The sequence below is a fragment of the Pan troglodytes genome, chromosome X (assembly GCF_028858775.2).
Source record: "Pan troglodytes isolate AG18354 chromosome X, NHGRI_mPanTro3-v2.0_pri, whole genome shotgun sequence".
Lineage (NCBI taxonomy): Eukaryota > Metazoa > Chordata > Mammalia > Primates > Hominidae > Pan > Pan troglodytes.
This window is the reverse complement of record NC_072421.2, coordinates 36,777,143-36,793,148: the sequence shown is the minus strand read 5'-3', so window position 1 is coordinate 36,793,148 and position 16,006 is coordinate 36,777,143. Positions and strand designations below refer to the sequence as shown.

Sequence of the window (16,006 nt, the reverse complement as noted above, 5' to 3'; positions counted from 1 at the left end):
CTTTAAACAAAATAAACTAAAATATAATAAGAAAACCAGTAGTCTGTGATATTTGAACCAAGAACTCTATCTCCTTCTTCCTTTCAAGCTCAACAAAAAAGAAACTTTGTTTCAGACTGTTTTTGCCAAGAACATAGGGCTCTTCCTTCCCCTGGCTCCCATTTGGAGGCCTATGTTTCTGGGAGGCATGGGATATCAACATCTTCACCTCAGTACATGTTGCTAAGGCTAGGTTCTGGGCAAGCGCAGTTGAGAGACCGTGAGAAGCTCTTTTCTTCTACCCAGCACCCACTCATGGACTGAAGCTCTCACGAGTGTGGCACTACTGAAAATACTGAAACCCCAACTGCCTTTGCCCAGTTTGTAAGGTGGTAGTTCCACATTGGGAGAAGCAAGTCAAAAAATCCTGAGGCTATTTTGCCGCCTTGCCCACCTAGCACTCAGCTCCTAAAATGGAGGGTTTGCTGAAGAAAAAGTGCACCATTGTCCCCACCCCTAGCTCTAGAGTCATGGATCAGATATTTTCCCTGAGGAGAGAAGCGGGCTTCAAAATGAATAGCTCCTAATCGCTTCCCAAAGTACTGATTTCATTTTCAATAATGTGTGGAGAAATTCAAGCGAAAGTTGAATTTCTCAGAAACAGTGCCAGTTATGGTGAAATACAATTGGATGGAGATTGGTAGATCAACAAAGATGCAAGCTGAACTACAGGCCGGTTAGTTTGCTGGAGAGAACTGGTGAAGGAGACTGCTAGAAGTCCTCCTGGAGTCAGAAAAAATCTTAAACAATGATTTATAGAACTGTTTTTTCAAAGAGGTCTGAAGTTGACTGAATTAGCTTGAAGAGTAACTTATCCACCCCCACCCCACGCAGGGAATTTAACAGAAGGGTGTGGCCAGGAAAACACACAGGGAGCCCTGCCAAAACCACTGTAATCCCAGGGTAATTGTGGGCATGCCAAAGACGGTGGCCTTTGACAAGCAACATCAGAGCCTTAACACTATGTGTGTGTAGGTTTGAGCAGGGGGAGATAGACATCACCAAAATAACCCAGCCAGTCAGTAAAAAAATTAGAAGTGCAAAGAACATTAGCAAGCCTGGGGCAGATAGAACACATATGTAGAACTGGCATAATACATTGTCTACAATGTCTACTGTATTTCATAAACATGAAACACACACACACAAAAAGAAGAAAAGTAACAGACAGTAGAAACTGCCTGTTAGAGTAACCCAGGTATCAGATTGAACAGAAATCAAATTTAAAATAGCCATTATAGATATCTTCAAAGAAATAAAGGAAACTATAATTAAAGAAGTAAAGGAAAGCATGATGACAATGTGGCATCAAATAGAGAATATCAACAAAGAAACTGAAATTATAAAAAAAAGAAACAAATGGAAATTTTGGAGATGGAAGCTACAATAAGAGAGAGAAAAATTCACTCGAGGGCTTAATAATAGATTTGAATTGGGGGAAGAAAGAACTAACAAACTTGAAGATTGGTAGAGATTACACATTCTGAAGAACAGAGAAAAAAATGAAAAAAAGTAAATAGAATCTGACATATGTATGGTAGGCACACCATTAAGAATAAAATGTGGGCAATGAAATTATCTGAATAAAAAAAGGAGAGAGGAAAAAGAAGAGAAAAAATGTTCAAAAAATAAAGTGGGTGAGATGAAAGCTGGATCAGGTCACAGAAATTATTCTATATGGTAGCACCAATCCATGCGAACAAATGAAGAGAAATGGAAATAATAAATAGGAAGGTTAAAATATAAAAAACTATAGATATATACTTGCTGTTTGTTATGGGCTGAATTTTGTCCCCTCCAACTTCATATGTTGAAGCCCTAACCCCGGTATCTCCAAATGTGACTGTATTTGGAGAAAGAGCCTTTAAGTAGATAATTAAGTTAAGGCCCTCAGGGTGGGTCCTAATCCAATCTGAATTATGTCCTTATAAGAAGAAGGAAATTTGAAAACACAAAGAGATATCAGGGATATACATTCACAGAAAAAAGACCAAATGAGGAGACAACTATCTGTAGGCCAAGGAGAAAAGTTTCAGAATAAAGAAAAAATGACGGTGTTTTAATCTTGGACTTCTAACTGCCAGAACTCTAAGAACATAAATTTCTGTAGTTTATTCCATCTGATCTGTGGTGTTTTGTTATGGAAACCCTAGTAAACCAATACACTTTCTCCCAGCTTTCTCAAAGTCATACAAATTATATAAAGTAATAATTATAGCAATATATTGTTGGGTATGTAATATTGATGTAATATGTATGACAATAACACCAGGAAAAGAATGGAAAGGGAATAGAGCTATATAAGAGTAACACGTGAATCTTACTGGAATTAAGTTAGTATATATCTGAAGTTGATTATGATAAGTAAAAATGTCTATGGTAAACTCTGGTGCAATCATTAAGAAAACAAATTCAAAAATATTTTGAAAAAGCCTTTAAAAATTAAAATCCTGCATTGAAAAATATTCACTATTATTAAAAAAAGAATTCATGGACTAATAGAGAAACAAACAAAAAGACATACAATATAGCAAACTAAATGGAAATTGGCAAAAGTAAAATCAACTGTGTCAATAATAACAAATTTATGAATTGATTAAATAATGCAATCTAAAGCAGTGATTAATATACACATACAATAGAAAATTATTCTGACTAAAAAAAGAGGAAGTCTTGCATCTGTAACAACGTGGATGAACCTGGAGGACATTATGCTAAGTGAAATAAGTCAGTCACAGAATTATAAATAAGCATAACTCCATTGATACGAAGTGTTTACAGTAGTCAAACTCATAGAAGCGAAGAAGGCCATCATGACTGACAGTAGCTGTGGGTTTACGGAAATGGAGAGTTGTTGTTCAATGGGTATAAAGTTTCAATTATACTTTTAGATGAGTAAGTTATAGACATCCACTATAAAATATAGTGCCAATAGTTAACAATATCATGCACTTCAAAATGTAAGAGGGTAGATATCATGCTAAGTGTTTTCACCAAAAAACAAACAAACAAACAAACCAGAAAACCAAAGGGACACAAGAGAACTTTGGGAGGTGTTGGAAATTTCTGTTCCTTTGATTATGGTAATGGTATCATGGGTGTTTGCACATGTCTAAACTCATCAAAATGTACACAGTAAATACCTGCAGTTCTTTCATATAAATGTTATCTTAATGAAGCTATTAAAACAAAACAAAACCCCCAAATCTGACCATATGCTATATAAAGGAGACATACTTTAGATTGAAAGATAAAAAATAGATTGAAAGTAAAAGGATGAAAAATTATATATCATACATACAACCACAAGAATGTTGAAGTAGCTATACTAATACAAGACACGATAGAATTTGAAACAAAAATTGTAACTATAGATAGAGACATTTTATATGAACAATCAGGAAGATAAAATTACTATAAATATATATTCACTGAATTTTAGAGCACCAAAAGACAGAAAGTAAAACTGACATAAGTGAAGGGAGAAACGAACAGATCAACATTAATAGTTAGATAGTTAAATACTGCCCTTTTAATTATGAATAGAAAAATTTAGGCAGAAAATATGTCTTATACAATATTATAAACCAACTAAAATTAAAAGACACCTATAGAACACTTTACTCAACAACAGCAAAATATAGATTCTTCTCATGAGCATTCCGCAGTATGGACCTTATGATATGCCATAAAACAAATCTTCATAAATTTAAAATGATTTAAATAATACAAAGTATGCTCTCTAACTTGAATGGAATAAAATTAGTGACAGAAAAGTTGAAAATTAACAAACATGGGGAAATTAAACAACATACTCCGAAATAACTGGTGGGTTAGCAAGAAATAAAAAAGAAATTAAAAATAATTTAAGATTACTGGGCATGGTGGCTCATGCCTGTAATTCCAGCACTTTGGGAGGCCAAGGTGGGTGGATCACCTGAGGTCAAGAGTTCGAGACCAGCCTGGCCAATATGGTGAAACCCCATCTCTACTACAAATACAAAAATTTGCTGGGTGTGGTGGTAGGCGCCTGTAATCCCAGCTACTCGGGAGGCTGAGGCAAGAGAATCACTTGAACCCGGGAGGCAGACGTTACAGTGAGCCGAGATCACGCCATTGCACTTCAGCCTGGGGGCAAGAACATAACTCTGTCTCAAAAGTAATAATAATAATTTAAGATTAATGAAGATAAAAATAACACATTCCAAAACATATGAGATGAAGCTCAAGCAGTCCTTAGAGAGAAATATGTAGATAAAAATGCCTATATGAAAAAAATCTCATAATAATAATCTAAATTTTCACCTTAAGAAGTGAGAAAAAAAAGAGACATCTAAACACAAAGCAAATAGAAGGAAATAATTAATATCCAAAAAAGTTAGCACAGAAATAAAATAGAGGATAGTAAAACAATAGAGAACATCAAGGAAAGCAGACGGAATTTTTTTAAAAGATCAGTGAAATGACAAATTATTACCTAGACTGATCAAGAATATAAATGAGAAGAATTAAATTACTAAAATAAGGGATAGAAGGAGGAACATCACTATTTGCCTTTCAGAAATTAAAAAAGGATTATAAGGGAATACTCTGAAAGCCTCTGTGCCAACAAATTAGATAACTTAGAAGAAATGCAGAAATTTCTGGAATAAAATAAACTAGCAAAACTGATTTGAGAAGAAACAGAAAATCTGAACAGGCTCATAACAAAGAGATGGAATTAGTAATTATATAAACTTCCACAAAGCAAAGCTCAGAACCAGATGGCTTCACCTGTGAATTATATCAAACATTCAAATAACTAATACCAATCCTTCACAAAGTATTCCAAACAATAGAATAGAAGGTAACATTTCAGAAATAATTCTATAAGGTTAATATTAATCATACAAAAACAGACAAATCACTGAAAAAGGCAATTACACTATTAAATATTATAATTGTACAGGCAAAATCCTCAATAAAATACTGTACTAGCAAACTAAATCTTATCAAATATAAAATTAAAAAATAGCATTATAGAGCATGAAATAGTGGTGTTCTGCAAAAGAAGAATTTGAGAATCGCCAGTCTGGGAGCAAGGCATGGGAATTAACAACCTGGTCAGCTAATCCTATCTCTGTTAAATATAGACTGGATTGCCTTATTTGTTCAAAGTAATGTGAAATTTTGATAAAACATGATCAATTCTTGTCACTTATGCATACAATATTGGGGAATATATGGGGATATTTTTATTTTATTTTAAAGTATGTTTAATATGAGACTGCTAATAATAACCAAGTCAATCATTTATTAACTGTAATATTAAAAACTGGGTCACTTGTTATATTGGTTATAACTTAAAAATAGTTTCTATATTAATTAATTGGTCAAATTCCTTCTTATTCAATCTATTTTATTATGTTAAAATTTCAAACATAATATATGTCTCTTACACAATATTGGTTTTACACATTTTGAAACTGGTTTTACATTTTTGAGTTTATTTGTCCATTGCCTAAGTTTGAGGGACATATTCATATAAGGAAGGATATAGTTAAAATCACTTGATTAACAATTTTGCTTCCTATCAAACCACAAACCCCTTATAAGCATTAACCATTTTAATTAAATCTGAGATACAACATAAAGACATGTTAAAATATTACTGTTATTTGAGAAATATGTATCTGTAATATTCTCCCAATTTCTGGAATATCCAGATTTTCTTTCTGCTTTAACAATAGAATGTAAGACTAAATTTGTTTGATCCTGTTTTTCTCTGAGGAACTGCAGTCAGTCATTTGGTCTACTTAAGGGCATACTTTAGTACTGTGTTAACACACCATATATTCTAAAATTTTGTGTTTCTTATACTCCAATATATCACTTTAATAAAATTGCACTAAATCATATTGTCTCTCACATGCACATAGGAACCAGGTATTTACCAATCACTGTTTCAAAACAATATTTTTTAAAACAAAATGACCAAAATTATTAGAGAAAGATAAGAAATTACAAAAATCCTTTACATACAGTGATTAAAAGAACTGGAAATTATCAAATAGTAAAATAATAAGCATATTATAACTTCCGGTTTCAATATAAGTATCATAAGAATATGATAGCTGAAGCTGGAAAAAAACAGAGTTCCTAGTTTAATCAGCACAGAAGGTATCACCTTCCGTCGTCTTCCTCAACGTGGTGTACATTTCCAGGAAGTTACTTTTCTATTGTGTCATTAAATAATACTTGAAAATTTTATTGTCTTTTTATCACAAATATGTATTTTTGTTATTATTATTAAATCTTAAGATGAACACATGCACATTGATTGTGCAGTATAAATTAGTTATGATGCTCTAAGTAAAAATGTTTTTTTCTGCTTAAATTGATATTTCAATTTTGGACATGTACAGAATAAAATTAGAAGTAAAAAATCTATTAATTATACATATTTTTTAATAATTGAAAGAACACTGAATTTCAACAAACAACTTGCAGACAAAACTCATAAATTTAGTATGATCATTTCAGGAAAACTGATTTACTTTAATTAGTTGTTTAATTTTTTCTGATGGTGCTTAGAAGTTTATAGGAATTTGAACACATATAATTTCTGCTCGAAATGGTTCATGTTGAAGAGATGAAGAAAATTATGGCCAGGCGCGGTGGTTCATGCCTGTAATCCCAGAACTTTGGGAGGCCAAGGCGGGTGGCTCACAAGGTCAAGAGATCGAGATCATCCTGGCCAACATGGTGAAACCCCATCTCTACTAAAAATACAAAAATTAGCTGGGTGTGGTGGGGCACCCCTGTAGTCCCAGCTACTTGGGAGGCTGAGGCAGGAGAATCGCTTGACCTGGAAGGTGGAGGCTGCAGTGAGCCAAGATGGTGCTACTGCACTCCAGCCTGACCACAGAGCGAGACTGTCTCAAAAAAAAAAAAAAAAAAAAGAAAGAAAGAAAATCACATATGTCTCTTCAGAGTGGAGATAGAGCTAATTGCAATGAATTTACACCAAAACAATAACTTACCTGAAGTCCCCAGCCGTATGGAAGGGGTTTTTCACATTTACAGTGACTTCCTGAAATTGATAACATGGGCTTTCGCATTTTATCATGTCCTAAAGTAAAAAAATAAAATCTTACCACATGATAATAACAAAAAATGAACTTTCTGAATTATAAAATATAATCTTAAAAATCTATAAACCGTCCATTTAATATTACACTGACAGTACTTCCCACTATCAAAAGAAATTCCATGGAGAAAAACTTTCTAGGTATTCTATAGTTTCAGAAAGATTATTTTACTGTTTTATTTTATTTTGTTTTTATTATCTAATCTGCTTCCCAGTGACTTAAGACCATATAGGGGCAGATGGGGAAGTAAACAGTTGCATGTCTACCCCCAGAACCACCAATGACAGGCTAAGCCCAGCCATATCTCTTAGCCACATGTGACAAAACAATGTCTTGTTTCAGATAATTTGTGTGAGAGGGTTGGGAAAAGTATATGTTCATTATTCAGGAGGAAATAAGATTACACATAGGAAGTGACAAATGCCCACTTCCTGTTCTGAGCATCATTGCCTCAAAAGACAGTCTGTCCATATGAGCATCTCAGTGCCCTCCTCAATAACAGGCCATCACTCAACCATCCTACAGTCATTTTCTCTGCTTACCACTCTTGCCCTGCACACCTAAATTTCTTTATAATCCATTTGGAAATCTGGCAATCTAATGAATTTACTTATTCTGTACCATACATCCATTGTAGAAATTAATATTTAGAAGAGATAATGGCTACAAAAAGTCAATCACAATAATGTCACAACCATTTTATAAAGATTTAAAAATCTCTCTTCCCCACCCTTTGAAAAAGAAATACTTAGAACTCTGTCTGGAACATCGTCACCTCTCAATAAATGCCAGCATTAGTCTTATCTTTATAATAGATTTGATCTACAGGACACACAAGATAAACTGATGAAAGTTCCTGCCAGAGAACAGGAAAGTCCTTTTTTACTGCATAAACTATCAACCCTTAGTCCAGCAAAAACATAGACACAGGCCCAGAACTGCTTTAACTTAAACCACAAGTATCCATGGCACAGGGATGACTCAAGAAACAGCTGCCTAGAGATAAAATGTATAACAATAACATGCTTTTGATACTTCATGGTCTGATAAGAGAAGCAAAGACATCGTAGGTAAAATTTACTTACAATGGCTTTAAAATCGAGGACTTTGCCTTTAAGAGCAAAAGTCATTGTAATTCCTCTTACTGCATTCTTGGGTTTTGAAATTAATAGTAGTGAAGCTTCAGCAGGACGAATAAAGCGACTGGTGAATTTCAGAGTGACATTAATTTCATTTCTATTTAGTAAAAGATAAAAGAGAAAACGTTTTAACAAAAAAGACAACTTACAAGCATTTGTTTAATGTAGACCATGTGTCTAGTGCCTACGTCCCCCTGCAAGGTACTCACTTCAGCTGCAGTTATCAAGAAGCCTACAATCTAGTTATTGTCATCAGTTAAGCTATCGTAATATATTTTGTAAAATCTGAAGTTAACTTTCAAATATATAATCTCTCAAATAAAGGATTTTCTAACAGCAAGCCACAGGAAACCATGTATGAATTGTTTTGAGGGAAATTCATAGGACATTCTGTGCTACTGTTTAGGCAAATACTTTGTCATGTCACTGGTCTCTGGTAACATGTGGAAACATTAAGAAAGTAAAAATTCAAAAAATGCATAAAATCATTAGTGAAAATAACATTCAAAACTCATAACCAAATAATGGCAGATAATAATAACATTTAATTAATTACAAAAAGGAATAAGGAAAATATTTTCATCCTCCTTAATCTTCAATTTGGCAGTCTAAGACATAGTATAATGGTGAAGAGGCTACGGATTTGGAGATTCCATTCACCAGTCTGTAGGAAAATGACCGCACCATGGTACCCCAGCAACCTTGCATGAGTCCACATAGGCCACATATGCACTGTAAAAATGCAGCTGACAAAAGTCTTGGCAGAAACCCCATGATCCTCCTGCAATATAAGAGCATGGAGGCTCACGAATTGCTGCTCTAGGAACATTTCTCACTTGCCTCCCTAATCTCCCCTGAGAGACTGTCACCAGACAGTTTATCATTGCTTCCTGGATTGTGATGAGGTGTGAGGCTTGCTTCCTTACTCCTTTTAGGATAGAGTTACAGGCCATGAAGCTTAATGACAGCGAATTTAGCTCCTCAGCAAGAGGGTGTCTTACCATCCATGAGGCAGTGATCTGACCCCTTTTATTTTGATATTGCCCTGTACAAGGGACATGTGAATCTGGTACATTTGATTACTCATGCTTTCACTGTTTAAATAAGTTATACACTCTAAATTAAACAATGGACTCTCTATTTTGTTACTGGATCAATCTTTCAATCTTGCCTTGCCTTGATACAGCTGTAGGTGATAAAACTTGCGGAAATTTTATCTTTGCTTTTCCTCTGGTTTTTAGCATGGTTACCATTATACATCCCATAACAGTTATTCTTTTGTACCAACTACTACCTATTGTCTTCGCTTAGAATACACATATTTAAGAATGGAGATGGGAATAGATTCCCTTGGTGTCAAACCTTGACCTAATTGCGCCAGAACTTTTGTGCAGTTGCTGTTGAATGGGTGAGACTAGGAAGAAACGAGGAGTGAGATGAATGAGGGGTTTTCAAAAGCAATAGAAATGTTCTCAAAATAGTTTTGTAGGGAAAATTACAGCTCACATCTTGCAGGAGTGGGGGTGATTTTAATTTAGATATGTGTCCTCAACAATTTCAATTGTGTGCAAAAGGACTCTTATGAAAACTCATGGGCATGAATTTAACTGAGAACAAAGAACATTTGACCTTGAGGTCTTTTTCCAGGTATATAGGCTCAAATTATTTATTAAGATAACAGTGAGTGATTTAGAGTATTTCCAGTTATTCTAAAGTACATCACTATATAAGATCATTTATCCATTAATTCTTTCATGCAATTGATATTTTTAGATAATTTATAATGTTCCAGGCACTCTTTTAGGTTTCTGAGATACAGTAATTAGAAAAAAAAAACACCACTATTCCTGCTCTCCTGGATAGTACAAACGGTAGGACATGGCCAACATTCTACCATCACAAAATAAATGTGAAAATTACAAATTATATATGTGCTGTGAGAGCATACAATGGGGAGTGTGACATAGTCTGAAAGGTCAGAGAAAGTGATATATTAGGTGGAATGTGAAGGATCAGAATGAGTTAACTAGATTGAACAGGGGATGAAAGAAGGCATCCAAGGCCTCTGGTATGGGGAATTAAAATGTGTTTGAATAACTAATCAAAGGCCAGTAATGCTAAGTCTTAGCAAGCAATAGGGGTAATGATGCAAAATATAGCCAAGAGCAAGCTGCGAAATCATAGTGACTGTCACAAAAGTGAAAGTGTACTTTGGACCATGTTAAGCATATTCAATCTATATCCAAATGTTGATGGGAAGCTGAAATATTTTAAGCACCTTTTTAAGTTTCTGTTAAAGGTTTAAATTTCTGTTAAAAATTAGCTGTCATTCTAATATAGAGGATAGATTTCAGACAAGATTTTTAGGAGACTATTGTGGCAGTCTAGTATAAAGATGATGTTACATTAAATCGGGGTGGAACAGGTGAAGAAGGGAAAAAGAAACAAGGCTTATGACACAATTGGTAAAATCGATAGGATCTGGTAACGGATTGGATCTCGATGGAAGCTGATGAAAAGAGAAGCATTCAAGAATGACCATCATCTAAAGAACATGAATTTAATGAAAGATTTTATGAACCTATACTTAAGTCTTATGGAATACATTTCAAAATAGAGTATCCTTTTTATGAGATAAATAGCTGGTTCCATGAACAGCCTTCTCTTAAGTATAGGTAATTATTTTTTAAATTTTGTAGTTATGCTGAAGCATGTAAATGACCAGCACTCTTTTCTGAATTTGTTAGAAACTTCAGAATCAAATGTGTAGTCTACTTAGAGTAAGTTTCCTAAGTCTCCAGGCATTTCTATCATAACTATAGGTTTCATTTTAATTATTTTACCTTTTATTTTCTTTTTGCTCCAATTGCCTTTCTCTGATTTTTTTTTTAAAAAACCTCCTTGATATTACATATACATTGTAAGCTACTTCAATTTAGCCTTTGGAATAGATGGAGAATAAATATACAACACATCAATGTCAGTGCACATATGGCTCAATGAAAATAATGAGAAAAAAAAGAATGGTTTGCTAAATTTATACTTTCACTTTTATGACAGTCACTCTATGGTTATAGCTAAATGTAGTCATAAAGTTAGATGCAGAAGTAAATATGTTTGTTTATATGCTGGTGTAGCTGTTTAACATTTTCTATATAAGTAATATGTCTGAGAATTTAAATCCATAGCTGGCAGAAAGAGACATTATTAACTGTGATCTAGACAGTATCTAACAAAGAATGTGGCACACATAAATATATAATTATATAATATCTTATAATGATAAAATTACTCATTTTTTTGTTTAGGAAAACAAAATGTTTTCTGAGTCGTATTTGTAAAAACCAAATCCTATGAAATTATTTAGCCTAACTAAAGAGAGCCACCTAAAATAGCAGCTACCTAAAATAATTTTATTTCAAGCCTACAAAATAAAATGCATTTAGATAAGTGAGTAGTTGTTTTTTATATGTGTTCAGAATTAAGCATTACTTCTTCTGGGAACCCTTCCTTGGTTTCCTCAAGAGTAGGCAGGCACTTCTTTTTCAGTTTTCATCTAGTTCAATACACACATAATAAATAAAATAATTATTGATTTATATCTTCGTTATGTATTTGCTTGCCTGGCATTGGGATAGATTGTAAGCATTTGCGAGTAGTGTTGATATATTTTAATTTGTGAGTCACCAGTACTCCAAATTGAGGCGGTCATCCTTATTAATTGCTTCCTATAAGTTCCATTATGGTACAAGGTGTTTTGCCTACATAATCATATTTATTACTGACAGCACTGTGGGTAAATAGCCTTATCCACATTTTTCAAATAAGGAAACTGAGGCTGGATCATAGAGCCTTTACATGTCAAGACTGAAACATAACATTTAATTGTTAAATGATATAAGAGGAGTTCTAAACCACAATGGCATCTGAAACCCAGATTCATCATTTCTTTTCCTAAGAAAAATCTCATGAAAATTATAATAAAGAGATTTTCAAAACACAGCTGGTTAGAGGAAACCATCACCACATAAAGGGCAAGATGGGGCTCAGACAACCCTACTCCCTTCAATGCCTTTATAAAATGTCAGACAATTGGGCATAAAAGCAGAATGGTTTTTCACCCTAATGTGAAGCCTACCAATTGACACACCTGTGCACATACAGTACAGAAATTTACTTTTCTATTGCCATGTTATTACATATGAATGAATAACCATGTGTCAGGAGGCATTTGAGCGAATCTTTTAACAGGGAACACTAAGATCAAGGTAAATAAAGCAACTGACTTTAGAGAAAATTCAAGGATAGATGAGAACATAAAAGTCAGAGACAATTATGAAGATATGGTACCTCAATTTAAGAACAGGATGTCATGAGATAGAAATAGTCAGAGAACAAGTGCTCTTAGCAATTTATATATATAAAAATTCATACATATATGAACCAGAACTCAGACCCTTGCCAGACACTGAATCTGCGAGCACCTGGATCCCTTGGACTTCCCAGACTCTAGAACTGTGAGAAATAAATTTCTGTTGTCTGTAAGCTACCTATTTTATGGTTTATTGTTATAGCAGCCTGAATGGACTAAGACGGCAAATTAGTATTGAGAAGTGGGTGGGGGTGCTGCTGTAACAAATACCTAAAATGTCAAAGTGGCTTTGGAACTGGGTAATAGGTAGGGGCTGGAAGAATTATGAGGTGCATGCTGAAAAAAAAAAAAAGCCAACATTACTATATAAAGGCCATAAAGGGTGATTATGGTGCAGGCTCAAAATAACACAGCTGTACAGAAAGCTTGAACATTCTTAGAAATTACCTAAAAGGATGATTCTGGTAAAGCCTCAAAAGAAAAAAGCTGTAGAGAAAGCTTGAATATTCTTAGAAATTACCTAAAAGGGTGATTCTGGAAAAGGCTCAAAAGAATAAAGCTGTAGAGAAAGCTTGAACATTCTCAGAAATTACCTAAAAGGGTGATTCTGGTGAAGGCTCAAAAGAATAAAGCTGTAGAGAAAGGTTTAACATTCTTAGAAATTACCTAAAAGTTCGTGAAAAGAATACTGGTAGAACTATGGACAGTAAAGGCCATCCTGATGAGGTCGCAGACAGAAATGAGGAGCAAGTTACTAGACAACAGAGGAAGAAAACCCATGTTAAAAAGTGACAAAGAAGTTGGCTAAATGGTGTTTGTGTCCTGGTGTTTCCTGGAAGGTAGAACTTGTGAGTGATTAAATAGAATGTCTGACTAAAGAATTTTTCAAGAAAGTGTTAAAGGTGTGGATTGGCTTCTATTGAATGCATATAGTAAAATGGAAGAAGAAAGAAATGATTTAAAAACAGAATTTTTAACCAAAAGGGAAGCAGAACTTAAAAGTTTGGAAAATTCTTAGCTTATCCATATTGAAAAGAATGAGAGAACAAACATGTTTAGGGGAGAACAAGGGTGTGGGCAAGGAACTGTTTGATAAGGAGATTAATATGGATCAGGAATCTCCATGAAAACCAGATGATACTCATTAAAACTATGGAGAATTACCCCAAAACATTTCAGAGATCATCCTTGCTGCCTCTCCCATCATAGGCCCAGAATGCCAGGGCCTGAGAGACAGAATAATTTTAAGGAGAAGGGAGTATGAACAGCTGTGAGACCCTGGCGTTTGCTGCCCACCAATGCCTCAAGGCTCTACTGTCCACATTCCAGTATCATGCTCCTTGGCTGCCCCAGGTGCTGCTTCAGCAGACCCAGGTGTGGCTTGGAATGTGGTAGCTGCCCCTCTGATGGGCACAGACAATAAATTTGGGAGGCATCCATGTAGTACCATTTCCACTGGTGCAGAAAGCACAGAAAGTGCATGCCTTCACCTATATTTCAAAGGGTACCCTGGAGAGTCTTGGGGTTCAGTTAGAGAATTGCCATGGGGAAGGGCCACTGCAGAGTTCCCACTAAAGCAATGCCCAGTAGAGCTCTGGAGGCAGGCCTCCCTGAAGACCTCACACCAGTAGAGACATTGGAGCAAGATTCCAGCTCAGGGTAACCACAACCACAAGACCCAGGCATAGAATGACCACAGCAGTGAGGCTACTGCAGAGAACTGACATGTTCTCAGACACAGAGCTGTGGCAGGCACTGGGCTGCCTCAAAGCCATCGGGGGCAGGACCACCAGTGGGCCTGGAGAACAGAGTTTCAAGTCAAAGAAGATTATTCTGGTGCCTTAAGATTTAATGTTATTTGTCCTGTTTAGTTTTGGACACACTTAGGACCTGTTATCACTTTCTTCTTTCCTATTTCCCCCATTTGGAATAGGGTAGAAGTGTCTACCCTACGCCTGTTCCATCATTGTATTTTGGAAGCATATAACTTATTTGACTTCACAGAATCACAGCTGGAAAGTAATTTGCCTTAGGAAGAATCATACCTTGAATCTCACCCATATCAGACTTATACTTTTATTTATTTTTCTAGGCAAACCCTAAATACAAGACTTATATGATAGGTGAGAATTAAGACTTCAGACTTTTGAGTTGATGTTGAAGTGAGCTAAGATTTTGGGGGGCTATTGGGATGGAATGAATATATTCTTCAGGCAAGAAGACATAAATTCTGGGGCTACAGGGTAGAAAGCTAAGGTCTAAATGTTTGTGTCCCCCCCACCAAGTTCACATGTTTAAACCTAATTACAAGAGGAGTGACATCATCAGAACAGCAGAGTAGGAGATACTAATCTTCATTCTCTCCACATAAAAACAATAATTAAACAGCTATCTATGAAAGAAAATAGCTTAGAGAGGGCTCAAGGTTCCAGTTAAGACCCTGAAGTAACACAATGGAGCAATAACCTGACGAAAACCACACAGAAAGATCATTAGAGAGACAGGCATACTTGAGCTGTCTAGAGGTGGCTAGGAACAAGGAAGGGCAGGGCTTATCATTATCAGCCACACAGTGGGTGCTACTTAGGTCCCCAGTAAACTGCTCTACAGAGTATGCCAGCAGCTTTCACTCCTGTCATAACCAATAGGCATTCCTGTTGTGAATCCCTTGGAAAGGGAAATGCTGCTGGGTCCTGTACCCCATCAAGGAAGGAGCCACTGTTGGGTCAGGTGGTGGAGAAAATGAGGAGATACTAATCAAAGGGTACGAACATGAAGATATAACTTGAGTAAGTTCTGGATACCTAGTTTATATCAAAGTGACTATAATGTCATTTACACTTGACAGGTGTAAAGAAAGTATATTTTAAGTATTCTCATAAGACATATACAAAAGGCAACCTTTTGAGGTAATGAATATGTCAATACCTTGATTGCTGTAATCATTTGACAATGTATATGTATACCAAAACATGATACTCTATACCTTGAATATTTATAATTTTTATTTACCAATTTACCTCAATAAAGCTAAAAAAAAAAAAAGAGAGAAGAAAACCTAATCACCATTGTGATGGTATTAGGAGTTGGGGACTTTGGGGAGTGATTAGATCATGAGAGCAGAGCTCTCATTAATAGGATTATTACACTTAGAAAAGAAGCCCCACAGAGCTGCCTCGATCCTACCACCACGTGAAGACACAGAAAGAAAGTACCATCTATGAACTAGAAAGCAAGCCTTCACAAGACACTAAATCAATCTGTGGGTGCTTTGATCTTGAGCTTCTCAGCCTCCAGAACTGTGAATAATACATTTCTGTTGTTTG

General features: G+C 35.2%; 1 protein-coding gene across 1 annotated transcript in view; it reads right to left on the bottom strand.

Moving 5' to 3' along the window:
- CFAP47 (cilia and flagella associated protein 47) overlaps positions 1-16,006 on the bottom strand; it is a 463,486-nt gene that overhangs the window by 216,011 nt on the left and 231,469 nt on the right. Inside the window, exons 38-39 of the mRNA XM_054677051.2 lie at positions 8,255-8,405; positions 7,062-7,150 (exon numbers count right to left, since the gene is read on the bottom strand). Of these exons, the coding sequence (XP_054533026.1) occupies positions 7,062-7,150; positions 8,255-8,405 (240 nt within the window). The remainder of the gene's footprint in view (positions 1-7,061; positions 7,151-8,254; positions 8,406-16,006) is intronic.